At 46.9% G+C, this 18,927-nt stretch overlaps 2 protein-coding genes across 5 annotated transcripts in view; one reads left to right on the top strand and one right to left on the bottom strand.

The window, feature by feature from the left end:
* Positions 1-18,927, top strand: part of CTNNA1 (catenin alpha 1) — a 116,799-nt gene that overhangs the window by 53,633 nt on the left and 44,239 nt on the right. Inside the window, exons 1-3 of one of the 2 annotated variants that reach the window (XM_054288149.1) lie at positions 8,169-8,317; positions 15,248-15,328; positions 16,109-16,261. In XM_054288149.1, the coding sequence (XP_054144124.1) occupies positions 8,261-8,317; positions 15,248-15,328; positions 16,109-16,261 (291 nt within the window). In that variant the 5' untranslated portion in view covers positions 8,169-8,260. Of the gene's footprint in view, positions 1-8,168; positions 8,318-15,247; positions 15,329-16,108; positions 16,262-18,927 lie in introns of those variants that run through there. The other variant, XM_054288148.1, reaches the window with a different exon arrangement.
* LRRTM2 (leucine rich repeat transmembrane neuronal 2) lies at positions 5,078-8,108 on the bottom strand. 3 transcript variants are annotated; one of them, XM_054288151.1, is made up of 2 exons: positions 7,520-8,108; positions 5,078-7,184 (listed from the first exon to the last, which is right to left on the bottom strand). In XM_054288151.1, exons 1-2 carry the CDS (start codon positions 7,521-7,523, stop codon positions 5,635-5,637), a joined length of 1,554 nt encoding a protein of 517 aa, XP_054144126.1. In that variant the 5' UTR covers positions 7,524-8,108; the 3' UTR covers positions 5,078-5,634. The 3 variants fall into 3 exon arrangements, with proteins under 3 accessions (XP_054144126.1, XP_054144129.1, XP_054144127.1); XM_054288154.1 differs by having other exon boundaries at positions 5,078-6,735; positions 7,520-8,100; XM_054288152.1 differs by having other exon boundaries at positions 5,078-6,756; positions 7,520-8,096.

Here is an 18,927-nt window from a genome sequence, read left to right as displayed (position 1 = left end):
ACCTGACTCTTCTGCATGGCACAGTGGGTGCAGACTGCTTTTAACATACCACGAAAGAGTGAGCTTTTGGCACCTCTGCTTGAAAAGGGAGGAAGAAAGAGGCAAATTCAGTTTTACAGTATACACAGTTTTAATAACAAAATGCTTCTGTACACTGCACTTGTTTTACTCCATTACTCACACCCCCTCCCACCAGAAGTTGGCTCTTGAAACATAATTTAAACACAATGCATCTAGGACTCTCTGTAATCTTGGGTTGGTAAGCTGGTAGAATAGTTCACTTACTAGTGTTTTCATTAGTAAAAAGAAAAATGGGGTGGGTTTTGTTTGGCTTTTTACAAAGGAGTGGTTGGGAGATGGCCGGTGTAGCTTCTTGGTGCTTACACAGGGGTGTACAACCTGCTTACACAGGGGTGTGCAATGCTATTTCACCCCATCTGAGGGCTGACTATACCCCTCAAGGCTTCCGATACCTTTCCCTAGATGCCTCTCACAAGGCAGATTTTTACACAAGATGTGAAATGCTGAATTTCCAGCTGATTCTGAAATTATCTCTAAGCATCCTGCTAACGTGGTGCCTTAAAAAGCAACGCCCAGCACCAATTTTAGCATCTGGGACATTTGCAGTGGAGGAAGGTGTGGGGAGGGAGGAGCTGCTGCCTTTGGTTTCTGTTGTTTCCTTGTGTGTTCCTTTTGGGAGGGGAGGAGAAATACTGTATCCCCCTCTGAACTTGTTTAATTTTTATGGAAAAACGTCATAAGAAAGATGAAATTCAGCTGCTGGGTAAGTTTCATAGGTCTGAACAGATGGATTTTGATAGCTCACAGATCACAAAATTAAATCAACTTTATTTCCATTAAAGTAGTACAGAAATTATCTTAGACACATTAAAAATAAGCGTGTAGTGCAGATTTCTGGTTTAAAGCCACAGGATGTGTCTGATTTTACAAGGTAGCAATAGGCCCTGTCTTGTAAGGGGGTAATGGGACAGAAGCTCAGATTTGCATGTGGCTGATCACTGAAAAATTGGATCATTTCTGCTTGGGGGAGAAACAAACAAAACCGAACACCAATGGAGCAGCATTCATTATGTTTCCATCTGATAGGGAACGGGAGCTCAGTGCAGAGGAGTGCTTCAGCTGGAGACTGAACACTCACCCATTTCACCCTTCATCGAGTCATTTTTACTTGTGTGCATTTAAACACTGATCTAATGCAGAGAGACTAACTGGGAGCATTAATTCAGCCTGTTCCAGGAGAATGACTCAAAACCTGAACTTGTGCTGCTGGGTTTCCATTTCACTGACACAAGGGTGAGGAGCAGGGGAAGCTGCCTGGATATCAGCGAGGATGGAGGAGATCTTTGGATGGGATGAGGACCTCAAGAGCAGTACAAGAAATTCTGTTTCTAAAAGACCCAAAGACCTCTGAGGTTGTGCCTGGAGATGTTGAAGCACCTGTAAGCAGTGTAGGATCTGTACAAACCGAGGCTGTGCAGCAGAGATTGGGGAGGGCAGGTTAACAAGCTCCTGTCATCAGCCAGTGCTGGTACTGAAATACGATTAATTTAAACCAAATCATCCTGGTTCTTGTTCTGTCAACAAAATAAATTGGGGACTGCTGAGTAGCACAATTATTCCAATCCCCTCCTTGCCTGGAAGAGTCACAAGCAATTGCAAATGGAAGACAGCAACTTTAAAATAAAAAATATTAACAGCCTCTGGCTGTGTCCTTGTGCAGAGCGATGGCTCTGCCTGGTGCTCGCTGTCCCTCTGCAGGGAATTCAAGTTGACTTCACTGCTGCTGTTTGACATTCTGCGAGTTTTATGATACCTGTTACCCTAAATGTAATGTTTGCTGAATTGCTTTGCTTATGCCTGAAACCTGGCAACAAATGGGTTTGGAAATAGCAGACGTAAACCAGAGCATTTGGGAGACTGGCAGTGGAGTGCAGAGAGGGAACAGGAGCAGTGCTGGGCTGTGCCTGCTGGCCTCCTGCTCCTGCTGTGTGCAAGCCAAGCACTTGAGCACCAGTGGACACTTGGGTGCCTGGGTGGGTGTGCTTGGACAGGCACTGCAACAGTGCTTTAATGCTTGGAAAACCACCGTGGGTGACAGGGATGGGGAGGAGGGCTAAATGCAGCATTGCTGGAGGATCTGTCTCTGCTCTTCCTGGGTGGAATGAAAAGTCATAAAGATGGAGTGGGACAGAGCTGGGCTGTTGGGAAAGCACCTCCTCTGGAGGAACCTCAGCTCCTCATCAAGCAGCCACTTCTTGTTCCCCTGTGGAAGACTGAGGTGGTACCCCTTGAACCGTCTGACAGCCAGGGTTCCTGGGATTGCTTCCTGCAGACACAGCTGAGGCTGTCAGAGTTCAGTGGTGACATCTGATTGGGGATGGCAGCACAGCCAGATTATTTGGTTGCCAGAATAATTAACAAGCTCAGTGATGACTTTGTCTGTGCTGGTACCCTGCAGCTGTAGTTGGCAGTCATCCCCGAGTGCCTCCTGCCCAGGCTCCCAGAGCTGGCCCTTGCCAGCCAGTGCAGGGTGAGGGGCAGTGATGCCCACCCAGTGCTCACTCACCTGCTCCTAGAGCAGCATCCTGGGCCTCGGGAGGGCTGTGAGCACTTAGTGATGGGAAGGAGCAAAGCAAATCTCCCTACAGTAGCTAAATACCCCTGGGGACCAATATAGGGTTTGTATTTCTCAGCTTCGCTCTGGCCTTCTGCCTCACATGGGATTTAACCATCCAGAATATCTGCTCTTTGTCCAGCTACCCCGCAGGATTTTTTGTAGTCAGTTAAAAGCAGTAATTAATTTGCCAGAACAGGTGTAAATGGACTCATCTTAGTATCACCAGTAACAAAAGTTCAAAGAGATCTCTGTGGAAATCCATTAGGCTTCACTGGATCATCTCTTCCATTAAAGTACAGAGTCAAGGGAAGTAAACAAAATATTGGTTTTATATTAAGGGCACACTGTATGTAAAAGTAAAATGATGCAAATTAATATGTTCAAAACCAGAAATTGAAAAACCTTTATGTAAAATCTTACGAGAAGTTACTTATCTTGCTATAATTGCCTTGGACAAATTCATCTCACAAGAAAACATCAAACTGTTGTATAATTGCACCCTAAATACCTCACTAAGTGGCAATACAGAGAGAAAAGCAGAGTGAAATAGCAAACGGATTTTTGTGCAGTGGTTTTTCTGTTTAAAAAGTTTGCAGGATAGTTTAGTACATCACAATTAGCATACTGTAATTATGGATTTGGTCAAAGTATGGCAACACTGTGAGGAATTTCATTTCTTCATCGGGGTGTGCTGGTAATTGTTTAACACTGCAGCATTGGACACAACACATTTTTTAGTTATACATACATGTATATATATATAAAATAATTCTCCATCCCTCTGAATCTTTTAGCTTTGGTTAGAATGTTTACAATATTTGAGCAGTTGACTTAAAAATAATGTAATTCTTTGCAGACCCCCCACCCTCCCACCCTTGTGGCATCTGAGTACCACCATCGCTGCATAGATCTGCAAATATTTACATATAATTCCATAATAGAGTATAAATAGCAATATGGTACTTCTGGCTAAAGAAACCAAATTACCCCTTAGAATGAGGTGTATGTGTATATATATTTATATATGATTTTTTAAAAAGTCTTACTAGTTTAGATTCTGTCCCATATCGAGTAAGAAACAAAACATTTTTCAGTGAACTATTCTATAAACTAATCATATTCTCCTAACTTATCAGAAGGGATCTTTTTTTTATCTTGAATTTTGGAAGAGGAGGACAAGTAAGAGCTTATATTACAGGGGCTAATTCTGTCTCCAGAGAAACCAGTGGAGTTAGTGCATGAAAATAGCTTCCCAGCCAGAGGAAGCCTCAGCTGGGGGGGCAGCAGGGGGACAAAGAGAGGCTTCTTCCTTCCTTCCTTTCTTCCTTCCCTCTTCTCCTTAACCTTGCTGTTGATATTTGCTTTTAATTAAGAGAACCTTGCATTAAGGGTATTTACACATGAAAAGGTGCTGAAATGCTGTTTGTTCATCATCATTAAGTAATTAGCCTGAATTCATGAAAAGCATCATCAAGTGAAACCAGGGAACCGAGGACTGAATGTACTTAATATTTCCAATCGATGCCAGTGTGCTGAGCCTCTCTAAAGAAGCTGCAGTGCCAATCTGGGGACACACGGAGGGGTGTCCTGCTCCTGGAGGGGTGTTTGCACATCCTGCCTGGGGCTGTGTGTGTGCCCATCCTGCTTCACACTCTGTGTGTGTGTGTGCCCATCCTGCTTCAGACTGTGTGTGTGTGTGTGCTCATCCTGCCTGGGGCTCTGTGTGTGCCCATCCTGCTTCACACTCTGTGTGTGTGTGTGTGTGTGTGTGTGTGTGTGTGTGTGCTCATCCTGCCTGGGGCTGTGTGTGTGCCCATCCTGCTTCAGACTGTGTGTGTGTGTGTGCTCATCCTGCCTGGGACTGTGTGTGTGCCCATCCTGCTTCAGACTGTGTGTGTGTGTGTGCTCATCCTGCCTGGGACTGTGTGTGTGCCCATCCTGCTTCAGACTGTGTGTGTGTGTGTGTGCTCATCCTGCCTGGGGCTATGTGTGTGTGTGTGCCCATCCTGCTTCAGACTGTGTGTGTGTGTGTGCTCATCCTGCCTGGGGCTATGTGTGTATGTGTGCCCATCCTGCTTGGGACTCTGTGTGTGTGTGTGCTCATCCTGCCTGGGGCTATGTGTGTATGTGTGCCCATCCTGCTTGGGATTGTGTGTGTGTGTGTGCCCATCCTGCCCGGGGCTGAGTGCTCATCTGTGTGTGCCCATCTTGTTCCTCCCTGTATGCCCATCCTGCCTGGAGCTGTGTGTGCCTGTCCTGCCCATCCCGCTCTTGTGTGTGTGTGCCCATCCTGCCCGTGTGTGTGTGCCTGTGTGAACTGCTCCTTTCTGTGCCTGCTGTCCCTTTCAGCAAGCTGAGTCGTGAACATGCACAAAGCAAAACTATTTCAGATAAATTCACCCCAATGCACTGAAATTCCCACCTGGACCTTTGTTGCTCTTTATTTTTTTTTTTTCCTTTTGTTTTCCCTCCCTTCCCTTACTGGAGTGAAATGCTCAGAGGAGGAAAATCTTCCTCCTGGGCTGCCTTTAAAGTGCCCAGAGCCAGCTGCAGTGTTTGGGATCCTCCAGCTGCAGTGGAACAAACGGAGCGCACGTCCCCCACAGATCCCTGCACAGATATCCAGTCTCCTTCCCCTAAGACTGTTTGCAGTAGAAAAAGTAGAATATGGAGACTCGGGTATAAATGTTTACACACAGTCATATAATTACATAACATGAAACATTTTACATAGTTTGAGGTGAGCATCTCTTTGACTTTTAAACATTAGGAGTGCAAGTTGAATGTAATCATTGCTTCTTTAACACTGAAAATATTATGGATTTATTTTTTAAAAAACTTAAAAATACTGCACCACTCCATAAACAATGTTTCCATTAAGTAGCTTGGAAAATTAGGCTTTATGTCAACATTTGTAAAAATTAGAATCTGATGTAGGTCCCTACAATTTTAAAGTAGGTTACTTATCTGATTTACTTTGTGATGGGCTGTAGGTATTATACTTCACATTCTTTGTAGGGCAGCTGCTGGCACTTGCACTGTCCGTAGCCATTGATGATGATGAAGGGTCCTTCGTGGGTGGGTTCGTACTCGTTATAGGGTCCTTGGTCTGACATATTGGCCATATGCAGCCGCGTTTGGGATCGGAGCTGCCTGTGGTTTTGAATCATTGAGCACTGCCTAATTCTTCTTAGTGTGGGAGGGCAGCACTTCCTGGAGATGAACACTATAAAAATGATAAAAAAGAAAGAAAACAATAAAGCCATTGTTCCTGTAATTACCCTCTGAGTGAAGATGGCATTGTTTGGCTCGGGGAACTGTTCTTCGGTGGTAACGACCATGCCTGCTGTAGTTGGAATCTCTTTGTCTCCCACATGGAAATGAGAAGAGCTTATTCTTTTCGTGTACTCGGTAGTTGGAGCTGTGTACGGTGTCGTAGCCACAGGGGTAACCACAGTCGATAAATTCCAGCAAAGCTGAAAGCCATACACTGCATCCAGAATATCCTCTCCCTGGGTGTGGTCGGGGCTGTGGCAGAGGATGGCATGCTCCCACCGACCTTGGAAGCCACTCAACCATGTGGCCAAGGCGCAGATCTTTGAGCTGCATTCCCACAGATTGCCGGAGAGGCCCACGGTGGTGAGGGATGTCAGTGAGCTCAGGATCTTGGAATCCAGAGTGGTGAGCTTGTTGTTATCCATGAGGAGGGTTTTAAGGTTAGGCATAGTTTCAAAGACGGTGAGGTCGATGGCTTTGATTTCGTTTCCAGTCAAATCGAGCTTTGCTAAGGTGCCCCAGGTCCACTCCATCCCACATGTCAAGTTGCTAATTTTGTTCCACTGCAAGAAGAGCGTGTGCAGGCTGCTCAGCCGGAGGAAGTGAGCAAAATTAATCTTTGTCAGCTGGTTGTGCTCTAGGTGAAGCTCCCTCAGCTTGATTAATCCCGCAAATCCATTGCGAGCCAAACTTCGCAAGCGATTTGTGCTCAAATCCAGGAATTCCAGGCTACGACAGTCCCAGAACAGGCGGACCGGGATGGTCCGCAGGGAGTTGGATCGCAAGTGCAAGGTCTGTAGCTTGCGAAGGCCGTAGAAGAGCTCGGGGTGCAGAGAGGATAACTGATTAAAAGAGAGGTCCAAATTCTGCAGGTTAAGCAGCTGGCTAAAAGTTGTGTTTGGCAAATGAAAGATTTTGTTGGAACTTAAGACTAATTCCTTAAGTTTATACAGTCCTTGAAAAGAATCTTCTCTGACTGTTGCAATTTGATTATGATCTAAGTGAAGCCAAGTAAGTTGACTGAAGCTTGCAAATTGATCCCTTTCAAGTTCAGTAATATAATTGTGCCTCAGTGACAAACCTAGCGAGCCCTTTTCAGTGGTGTTTGGCACTGAGTGAAACCCCTGAGAGTCACAGTAAAAGAGCAGCTTCTCACAGCGACATTTTGGTGGACAAGCCATGCCCAAGGCAGGCAGCATTTTTAAAACCATACTCATTGCATATAGTGCTGCCAGCATACGAGCCCCTAATGGCCACTTGAAATGTAAGCCTGCAGAATATAATTTAGGAAAACAACAAGATAGGATAGCCTTATCAGTACACTTGGAATATCACGGTGGAAGATTTCACTGCAGATAACATTGCCATGCATTTCCAACAAGCTAATTCTAAATGCAAGAAACAACTTACTACGACAAACCGAATACTTGGATATTACACTTAGGAGGAGGCTTTATCTCGATTACGGAGGGTTACAGTGGCGCTATCGGAAAACATTTTTTTCATAAGGTTCAGTGCAGAGCAATCAGCTTTAGCATCTTAACTGCTCCTTTAAAGCAGAGCTGTCATTCATTATACAAGGAACAGAGAAACGCAGGAACTTACCCATTCTTTTGAGTACATTGGAGGGTGCATTCAGTCGTAGTTTGAGACTCAACGCCGTGAGTCTGTGAAAGGCTCTAATGTAAGACAGCCTTGAATAATTGACTGGGTTTAGTGTCCTTTGATATTAGTGCAAAATCCACGATGCTCTATTGGAATATTCCTTTTGAAATTGCTGCCTTGATCTCCTCTGACAGGTCTGCAATTTTTAAATCTTAACACAAGTTTTTGTCCTCCGTGGCTGCTCAGCTGGTTAATTGAAGCTCACGTTTTCCTTTTCCGCAGCTGTGGCTTCCTTTAGTCCTAACTTGTTGATGGCAGATGGGTGGCTTATTGCTGAGAGAAGCTCCTGTAGTAGCATGAGTGCATTTACTGAAAAGCTTTTCAGGGAAGCGGTACAAGAATGGATTTGCTTATGCGCTGCGACCACACAGGGCTCTATATAGGCTGACGTCACCTGGTGACGTTCCTTTTGTTTGGGTTTTCCAGAAGCTTTGCTGTTTTAAAGCATTGTGCTGCATGCTGTGATCATGTTAAAGACCACTGATAGAGGGGGAAAAATCCCGTGGCAGGAGTCCTTGGTTCCCAGGACAGCAGGAGCAGGAGGGACTCGCAGCTCCCTGCTCCCCCCACGTCTGCGCCTGCTCTGGGGTTAAAAGCAGCGCAGAGCCGCGGATGGAAGTGCCTGAGTGCTGCCTGCTCCCACTTTTCTGCTAAATCTCCCTGCATGAAAGGAACTTTTAGATGCAAAATGCGCAGAGTTTGAATAGAGGATGCTGGTCAGGACCGGCTTTCATGGAGGTGAGAGGGATTGGGCAGCTCAGAGCTCTGTGTGACAGCTGTGTGCGACTGTGGTCCCTGCAGAAGTGCAGAGAGCAGTGCTGGAGCGGGAGCAGGAGTGTCAGGAAGTACAGCCCGGGAGCAGGGCACAGGGGCAAGCGCTTTGAGCCAGGAGAAATTTCTGGAAGAAGCAAAGCTTGCCTTAGGGCACAGGAAAAATTTAATTGGAATCCAGCTTGACAGTGTGCGGTTATGAAACTAGAAAATCTATTTTCTCCTCCCAAACGGTGGCTTTTGTACTTGCTTTTTCCTGGGCACTGGAGTGCAGGGCGGAAATGGTGAGATTGACATTTCCAGTCGGGGCTCAGAGCGGTGCGAGGGCTTCCTTGTGGTCACCACAATGTCCTGCTGCTGTGTGTCCCCTCAGAGAGGGGGGACACCGCTCCAGGAGCCCCTGGCTGCAGGGTGGGTCTGTCGCAGTTATCCTGTGAGTTTGGGGCTGCAGAGCTGTGTGTGCTCTCCAGCCCCGCCGGGCTCTGGCTGGAGCGTGCACACGCAGCCAGGAGGAGGACAGTAGGCTGTCCTAGGGCTGTTTGCTTGCTTTAAAGGTTCATTGCCCTTCATTATTCAGAGCAACCTCTCCTCTGGGACAGCTGGTCCTGAAAGGTAAATGACCAGGTTCGATTGACATTTTTATATGATTTTAGGATGCATGTGCAGGTAAAGCCTTTGGAGCCACTGCTCTGGTCATAGCTCAGTGTAGGTGCAGGGGGGTGCTGGTTTCCTGCTCCAGGCAACTTGGATAAGCTTTTTTAAAATTTTCTCCTTGAAATATAGAGAAACAATGGAGAGGAGGCACTTGAAAATGTTTGCTGTGTAGCAGTGAGGTATCGCCTTTAACCTCCAAGTTCTGGAATGAGCTGAGAATAACAAATTTCCCATGATGATGGAGGAGGATGAATTGTGTTTAAAATAAAATGGCTGTTTACCTTTGTCATTAAGTGTTGGGTCCTTGCTTTGGTTCCTTGGAGGTCATTGCTTAAAGCAAAACCTGCTATTCTCTGCCTGCTTGTCCCTTGGCTGTCCTGTGGTGGAATGGTGACGCTGCCTCTGGTGCCTCCTTTCTGGGATGGGCACACTCAAGGGCAGCACTGAGTGGAAAGTAAAGCGATGGAGAACGTGAATGCACAAGAATAAAATCTCAAAAAACTCAAAAAAAGCTAAAGCAAAACAAATAAACCTTATCCTGAGCCCATCAGGAAAGTAGCATTCTTTAATCGTTAAGCAAATTAGGAAATATTGGATAAATTTCTTAAATTGCTCTGCCATAGTAAATGTTTTCACATTTGCTCCAGTGTGAAAGAAATCCATGCAAAGAAATTACATAAACTTATTTAAAGAGATTCTTCTCGTTTAATGTTGAGGGTACAAAGAGCTCAGGGTCAGCTCCAGCTGTCCAGTGGAACCTCGGCTCTGCAGCACCTGCAGAGGATTCTTGGAGCTGCTCTGTGCAACACCCTGATCCGAGGCGTTGGTTTTAATTCTAATCACATTTCAATATGTTACCATAACATTTAACAACAGCATTCCAAAGGGTATAATTAGAGGTCAACTGTCAACTCTTTCCTTCTTCCCAGGAGACTGAAATTAGGTATGGTTGGAAACATTTTGCTTTTTTGCATCAATATCTGCTGGTAGGTTCCTCCCACGTTAAGATTGTGTAATTTGGCATAGAGTTAAGAGTTAATGTTCGAACACGGTGAGTTGCTCCTTTTCTGAAGCTCTCCATTCTTTGGCCCTTAACCAAACAAGGGCTATTTAGCACCTTGCCAGCGAGTTTCCTGTTTAGGAAACTGTTAACGCGAACTTTATGGGCGCTTTTCTTAGCAAAACATGTTTTTATGTGCACTTGCTGTGAAATAACAGTTATTACCTCAAGTGTGCATCTCAGTCTCTGAAGTCTGGAACACTGCAGTAACATTTATATTGCTCCTTGCGAGCTGCCTAGGGTGTCAGGATGCAACAGACTGGGAATAAACCCCCAGAAAACTCTGGCAAATGCATTTCTTCTGAGCCTGAATAGTCATTGCCCAGCATGAAAAGCCATGTCTGATGCCACCTGGGCACTTCTGCCACAGCAGGAGCTTGAAGGCAGCCTGAACCCTCACATGCAGTGTGGACAGAGAAATTGGCAGAAATAAACTTGCTAGGACCAAGGGTTTTGAGGCCTTCTCACCTACCCCGCTCCTGGAGCAGCAACACAACTGGTTTTCTTGCTAAACCCATGTGCTGGGAAAGTAGAATTGCACCCTGAGGCGAGCGTTGTCATTTAGTTAGGCTGACATCTTGTGGAAGCCTTCCTCGTGTATTAAGAGCAGTATCCAAGCTAATTTTACTGGATGGAGATGTGAGGGCTGCATGGCTTTGCTGTGCTGGGGGCCTGGAGCTGCAGGTGAGGCTGCAGCAGGTGGGACAGGCAGCCCATGTGTGGCACTGCCAGCAGCCCGTGTGTGGCACTGCCAGCTCACCCTTCTGGCTGCAGGAGTGGCCGTGGGAATGATTGCTGGGCATTAGCACCTCGGGGACTACGGGAGGATTTGCTGCCTTTTGGCCAAAGGTTGTGTTTGTGCTGTGACACAGGGCTGTGAGGCAGGAGCTGTGGCTGGAGTGTCACCATGTGTGCTCTGTCACTTGGATTCGCTGCTGTGGAAGCACTGAGCCCTAGGAGGGGACACACGGGACAAAGGCACGTTGGAGGTGACCCAGCAGCAGAGATGTGCCCAGGGCTTCAGGCCAGCTGCAGAGTCCTTTGGGGCAGGGCAGTGGGAGGGATGGGCACTGAAGGTTGGGTGTCCTTGTCTTCATGGGAGCAAAGGGCACATGTGGTGGCACGACACGGTGGCTGTCACCTCCCTGTCTGGCAGCTCTCTGCACCTGGCACTGGCTGTAATTCCTCCTCGTACCAGGGTGAGTGCAGGAGCCACCCTTCCCCTCTCTGTGGTGCAGCCTGGCCGTGGGGAGGGATGTCAGGGTGGCAGTGCTGTGGCATGGCCAGCTGGGTGGGGGGACACTGCAGGCAGCTTTATTGTCACCCAGGTTCTTGCTGAAGCCCGGGCAATGCCATGCAGCCCATTTGCTGTGCTGAGCTGTGCCTGGCTGTGGGAGACTCCTTCCTGCAGCAAACCAGGGCACAGTCCTGCTTCCTGCACTTGGATGTGAAAACACTGCTGGAATTGGCGTGGGTCAGCCTCAGTGCTCACACTGCCTGGCCTGGGTCAGCCCTGCTTTGGCTGGCATGGGTTGGCAGCCCTGCTGTCCCAGTGATGGAGGGCTGTGCATGGTTATCCTCTGGACACAGAGTGAGCCTGGGTGGCAGGGCAGAAGCAAGCGTGGGACACAATGCACCCGAGAACTGATGTCCAGTGTCCCCTGGCAGCAGAGCTCAGAGGTGGCACAGTGACACACAGTGACACACAGTGACACACAGTGACACACTGCCTGCCCACAGGAAGGTGTGCCAAGCACTCACTTGTAGCTTACTCAGCGCCCATCATTAACCAGGATGCTGCCTGTTGTACTGACAGCCCAGGAGTCAATTCCCAGACACCTGAAGCAGAAATCTCTCTGCCAACCATCCTTTTTGGTGCTTGTGTGTGGGTGGAGGTGGCACAGTGGTGACTCTCAGCAGTGCTGTATCTGGCTTACATCTGGGTGCTGATTTGGGAGGGGACATGGTGGGCTCTGCAGGGAAGGTGTGAGGTGCTGCTGAGCAGGAGGTACTGTCTCCCTCAATACCTCTGTGGGCTCAGTTTAACCCAAACTGATGATGAACCTTTAAGATTAACAGCAGATGTTTGTGATATTTAGCTACAAGAACATAACTTTGAGTAGCTGGTTACAGGACCTGATCCTGTTGATCCTGGTGGAATGCACTGCCACCACCATGCTCATGTACCTCCATAGATCAGTTGGGATTAGATTTTAACCTCCATAGCTATAGGAAAAGCTTGAGTCTGTCTTTTGCTTGTCTGAATTCAGATGGTACACCTACAGCAGGAAGGCTTTGTGACAGAAATGATGATTCTGCTCCCCTCCCTGTGTACAAATCCCCTTTCTTTGCTTTGAGCATTAAAAGAGTCCCCTCTGGGGATGGTGGTGTGAGCTGGGACTGCAGGGATGTCACAGGGAATGTTTGTGGAGTTCTGCAAGGGGAGCAGCAGTGATGGGGGAAGAGCAGAGATGGAGGGAGTGGGGGTAACGAGCAATTTTTAACATCAATTCTATCCTCTTTGATAAAGATCTGATTTAATTTAAAGTAAATTTGCACCATGGCTAAATTTATTATCCATGATACTGGTCAGAGTTGGGATATCATACTGCAGAATGATTGACATGGTCATCATGACCCTATTAAATCTACTGAATCTATTAGCTGCTCGCTGGCTGCAGGGTTTGTGATTCCCTCAGCAGAGTTTTGTGCTGAATATCTAAAAATCCTATTAGAAATCTGAATATTTGGTCTTCACTCTTGTGAGTCCTCCTAATCCCATGGATAGCAGGAGCTGCTGGCTGGGCTGCCTTGTCCTGCTGGGTCATTAGCTGGCTCCTCAGTGAAGGCTCACACCAGACATGAGCACCAGTTTTTAATGGTCAGCCTAATTGGTTAGTGGAACAAATTACCCAGAAGAGCTAAACTGGCACTTGGAGCCTTTAAAACATGATTTATTAGTTGAGAGAGGGAGCCCAGCTCAAAGAGGACTTTTGAACTGTAGGGTGGAACCAATGGCTAAAGTTCCTGACTTGTGTGACAGCCTGGACAGAGTGACAGTGCTGTGGTCAGGGGTGAGCCTCAGCATGTTTCTGTGCCCACAAGGGTTTGTGCCGCCATGGGCTGTGAAGGTCTTCATGTGTTTCACCAGCTCTTAATGGGGTTTGTTTGGCACCACAGTGTTTATTATGCTGGGGGGAAAAATGGTCAGGAAACATCAGCTGGGCAAAACTCAACATTGTTGTCTCCAGGACCTTGGTTGGAATTGGCTGTGATGGTTTAAGATGTCAGTGACAGCAGGGTGTGTGTATCCACTGAGGTGTCCTGGGTCTGTCCTGCTCTGCCCCCACTCAGCCCTAGCAAAGGATGCCAATTAGTGGCTCCATGTGCTAAATCACCAGAGCTAAATTAGCAGGATGCTTTATCCTGCAGCCTTCTGAAGTAAATTCTGGTCATGCTCTTGACAAGCTTCTGTACTATAACTTATGCATACCAGCAAGGTAGAAATAAACTGGAGCTGCCTTCCTAAAGGGGGGTTGGATTCTACAGCTCTTTCTGTGCTAGGATGTGGTGTAGTTTCATAGGAACAGATCAGCAGTGAGAAATCAGCGCTGCTCAAGCTTTAATGTGCTTTGTTGGGTGTTTTGCATAGTGGTCCATTAGTGGAGGCCATCTCTTGGTTTTCCTCTCATCCAAAAGGCATGTGGTGCTGTGCACCGAGGCTGTGGGCTGTGAAGCCAGGGACAGCAAAGTGGAATTGATGGGTGGTATCGCCTCAAATCCCTGCTCCTGCTTCTTGTTAAAATGGTAATGTGGGAGCACCCGGGGAGAAGTAAAATGGCACTTCTTGGAACAGCTGAATGTTTGGCTTTCTGCATAATAGATGAGCATATATCTTAGATCCAAACTTATTCCTGGGAAAAAAACCCAGGGTATGGGGAGGGTGCTGTGGGTTCAGTAAAATGTTCACGTTGCCGTGGGTAAACAGGGGTGAAGCAGCTGCCACTGCAGGCTGGTGTCTTGGAGCAGTTGTGGCGGGGACAGTGCCTGGTGGCAGCTTCTGGGGTCACTGTCCCCCTGTCCCCTGCAGGTGCCAGCCCTCCCTACTGCCACCAGCATGCCAGGGCCAGAGCCATTGCTCAGGGAGTTTGTCTCTCATATCCCCTGAGCAGGGCAGCAGCAAAGTGTTGGCTAAATCAGTGCATTAATCTTCACTTTATTTGGAGCCTTCAGCTTTGATTTTTGAATGTAGAGCAAAGAGGGGGCCAGTCCTGGGCTGCTGCAGGTTTGGCAGTGTCACAACAAGCTCCTGGGTTTAGCTCCAGTCACTTTTCAGTTACCTTTTGTGATGAGAATCAAATAACTTGATCATGGTGGTGACAAATCTTCAATAATTCATTACACTATAATGGCATTACAACATCCTAACTCCCACCCCCCCATTTTTTATTTCTGCTGTAGAGTGGACTTGATGTTTTAGATTCAAGGCTGTTCATCCAGATATTTCACACCAGCCTGTCACCTGGAGAATTGATACCTGGCATACACTCACTGCAGCACTGCTAAATGGTTTTTCTTCTCAACTGGATAATTATATTGATTGTGGCTTAGGACTTCAGAAATTGGATTGTGGCTGAATAAAGTGTGTTTTGAAACCCTAATATAAGCTATATTAAAGAGAAAAATCTCCTAGCAAAACCAGACCACCACCACTGTCTTATCTGACTCCTAATTTGTTAGAAATGAGGATATTTTTGACCCAATGTCTGATGGAAAAGGGAAGCTGCCCCTGCTGCTTGGCCCTTTGGCCTCTCTAACAACGGGGCTCAGGCAAAACGTGCGGGATCAAACCTTGGCAGCTCCCCACGGGTGGGCCTGGAGACTCACTTGAAATTTCACTCACTTTGAATTTCTTACCCAAAAAAGGGTTTAGAAGGATTTGACTTTTGATTCTGGGCTTTTGGCTGCCTGCTCAGGAGCAGTGTTGTGTGATCCCTGGGTGGGGTGTGCAGGGAGCACTGCCTGCCTTATTGGGGAGGTGGAGACTCCACTGCCCGTGCCAGAATCACTCCACAAACCTCAAAAATAGAAACAGAAGCTTACCATATGCTTGAAATGAATAACAACTGGTTTAACTTTGAGACCCTGGATACCTGCTTACCTCTTTGTCTGCTGTTTTCCAGGCTGGCCGCAAGGAAAGGAGTGATGCCCTGAACTCTGCCATTGATAAAATGACCAAGAAGACCAGAGACCTGCGCAGGCAGGTGAGGAGTGGTCACAGGTGGTGCTGGCTGAGGCACAGAAGTGCAGTGCTGCCTCCTGGGGATTTGTTCCTGGTGGGCAGTGGGTTTGCTGGCCTGTCTTCAGTGAATTAAAGGCCAGAAGCTTCCAGTGGGAAGCATGGGATGAGAATGTAATTCCCTGTTAATTCCCTGTGAAGTGTGTGATACAAATGTTGGAGTCTTAATTATCCTCATGTCAAGAGAAATTAAAAAACCCAACCAAAGCCCCCCAAAAAACAACTTTTACTTGATGGACTTGGCGGATAATCAGTGATGTAGTCCTGGTGCTGTTCATCTCAACCTATTTTATTTGAGAACTGTATTTATGTAACATCAGCTTTTTGTCTGTTTGGCTTTAAAACAATATATTCCAATTTTTGAGTAAGTGAGAATATGGATCAGGTTTGTTGAAAAATGTTTTTATTCTAGCAGAAAAATAAAAAAGTTAAATCAGTGTGTTGTTTTATCAGCTGAGGGAAAGCAGCAAATTTACTCAGACAAAACCAATATGAGCTGCTAAATCAATATTTGTGGCCAAACTGGTGACTTGCACTTCTATAACTAATCCATTTTTTAAGGAGATTTCATTTAAATTGAAGCAAAAAGTGTGTAGACAAGACTTAGTGCAGGGAAAGCCTTGGTCACACAAAGGAAAAAGGATCAGTGACAAAAGTAGTTTAAGCTGTATGTACTAATACAGTAAGAGGGAAACAGCAGTGGAACACTACTGAAGAATAACTCATTCTTTTATTTTTATTTTAGCTCCGCAAAGCTGTTATGGACCATGTTTCAGACTCTTTTCTGGAAACAAATGTTCCTCTTTTAGTATTGATTGAAGCTGCCAAGAATGGGAATGAAAAAGAAGTTAAAGAATATGCCCAGGTTTTCCGTGAACATGCCAACAAATTGATTGAGGTAAGATGGTACAAATTAAAATTTAATTGTTGCTAGTTAAATTAAGGCAAGACTAGGCAAAACAGGTTTTTCAGTTCTGCTGAAGCACAAAGCAAATTCTGCAATAAATTTCCTTTTAAAATTTTATTTGAATGAATTTAAACACAATTTAATATTTAAATAATTGAAAATGTAAGCTTATCAAAAGGAGATGTTAAATAACCCATGTAGTTGTGGATATTACAATGTGAGTGCATGCTGAAGGTTTTGTTACTTGGAGGTGGTCAGTTGGAGTAAGGGAGACCAGGGCACGATTGTCCTGCTGGACAGTTTGACCCATTGCTTTGAAGCCTGGAGGGGTTTTCTTTCCACTAAAATCCCACTGAATATAAACAGGCCTTTTGTGTGAAGGCTTTCAGAATGAAGGGCTGCCTCTGTGTGTGTAAAGAGCAAACAGAACACTTGGAGTGACAGCACAACTGATCCCTGCCACCCCTCTGTAAGGAAAACCCAAAGGCTCTCCAGCTGGTGGAACTGCAGAGCAGAGCTCTGACTGGGGAGAGAACCAGATTAAATGGGACCAACATGTCTTAACTGGAATCCCAGGATCACTGAAGTTGGAAAATCCCTGCCAGCCCATCGAGTCCAAGCTGATCCCCTCCCTGTCCCCAGCCCAGAGCTCTGAGTGCCACCTCCAGCCCTTCCTGGGGCACCTCCAGGGATGGGCACTCCAAACCCCCCTGGGCAGCTCCTGCCAATCCCTGAGCCCCCTTTCCATGGGGAAATTCCTGCTGTGCCCACCCTGGGCCTGCCCTGGCAGAGCTTGTAGGCCATTTCCTCTTGTCCTCTCGCTCATTACCTGGGAGAAGAGCCCAACCCTCACCTGGCTGCTCCTCCTGTCAGGGAGCTGCTCTCAGGGTCGTTCATGCCCTGCTGAGGGAAGCAATTTCCACGGGTGGTGCCTGCAGAGAGCAGCAGCAGAGCCTGCCCCTGTTCATGGATCACCTCAGGACTCTGGGCCCCAATTTCCATAGGTGGTGCCTGCAGAGAGCAGCAGCAGAGCCTGCCCCTGTTCATGGATCACCTCGTGGCTCTGGGCCCCTCGCTGTTGCGTGAGAGTTCTGTGCCAGCTGATGCTGAATGGCACGGAACAAACAGCTATAGGTGTTGTTGGGGAAACATGCCACTAGGAATAAGTGTCAAAAATTCCTCCTGTGCTCTTCCAGGCTTTGAGGCTCTGGCTGGTTGTGCTGAACCTCAGCAGCTCCCCGGGAACAGTCCCAGGCTCTTTGTGTGGTTCTGCTCTCTCGGTGTCTCTGTTTGATAGCAGAGTCCATGTGTCTCCAGGGCTTGTGGGGAATACTCACACAGCTGGGCACATTTAAATTGCTCAAGAATGAGACTGATCAGACATCAGTAAAAGTAGCTTCTGACTTGCACAATGTATTTTTGGTAGAGTTCTGAGAGCACTTTGCAGCTGGCCCATAGTCCAGGGTGCATGAATTTCGTCCAGCTCTTTAGAGTTGCTGTCTAAGCAATGACAACCTTTTAATTCCTTGAAGGCATCCATTTTTCTCTTTTGGCTTGTCATGTTTCAGCATCAATGCTGTCCTCCTAGAGCTGCAAAGTTATTCTAATCTAAATTTTAAGTAACTGACGTTGTTCTGCAAAGCAGCATGTGGAAGGAAGGCAGGGCTGCTGTGCCCTGCCTTGGCAGCAGGATACAGCCTTGGGAACACTTTGAAGTGGGTTTGCTCTAAAGCCTCCCTTCTTCATGTTGCAAGCCTGATTTATCTAGAAAATTATTTTTAGGGCTTGTTTACAGTCGAAGTTGAATCATGTAACAATAGCAGTGCCTCTTCTGCCAGAGTTCTGCTACCTCCTCAGCAGATGTGTGGAATTTATTGGCATAATTAAAAGGAATAATTGTGCTGCTCTGTCCCTGAGCTTCTCCCCAGCCCTTGCCAGGTGAGCCCTTTCTCCCTGTCCCCTCAGAAGCCGTGTCCCACTGGAGCAGCCACAGTTCCATCTTCACTGGCACTGGCCCTACCTGGTGTGCAAATGCCAGGCTGCAGAGGAGCTTTCCAGAGCCTCTGTACAGCCACACTCTCTTGTCTTCCAAGGACTATTCCCCTGAAAGTAGACATTCAGCAATATTTTTGACTGACATCAAAAGCTTCTGCTAAAATGATATGCTGCTGCAACAGCTTTTTGAAGGCTTGGTTATTGCTTTTGCTGTCTGAAATGTAACTGTAGTTGTAGTGTAGCATGATGTAGATGGTTTATAAACCCCTTCCCTGAATGGAGATGGATTAATATATACACTTAGCTTGGACAGAAGGGAATAGTGCTCCTGCAAATCCTTTGTCCTGAGGGGCAGGAGAGCCACCAGCACTGTATGAAATGTCAGATTCCCTGTGCAGGAGGATGGCTTGGGGAGGGTTGTGTTTGAAATGTCTTGTGCCTCTGCCAGAATGGAGAAGGATGTTTGCCAGTTCCCTCTTTATTCTGCTCTCAGGCTGGAAACTCAGGAGAAACAACAAAAGATTGTGTAAGAACAGAGCTGAAGGTGTTTTGCCTGGTGAGATGGGCAATGATTGCTTCCACTGCTTTCAGGGGAGATGAGTGTGCAGGGGGTTTATCAGAAATGCCCTCACATGTGCTGCTGGGTGACTCAGGACACCAAA

The sequence above is a fragment of the Melozone crissalis genome, unplaced genomic scaffold, assembly GCF_028551555.1.
Source record: "Melozone crissalis strain CALT ecotype California unplaced genomic scaffold, PUWL_Pcris_2 ptg000061l_1, whole genome shotgun sequence".
Lineage (NCBI taxonomy): Eukaryota > Metazoa > Chordata > Aves > Passeriformes > Passerellidae > Melozone > Melozone crissalis.
This window is presented reverse-complemented; position numbering and strand designations above follow the sequence as displayed.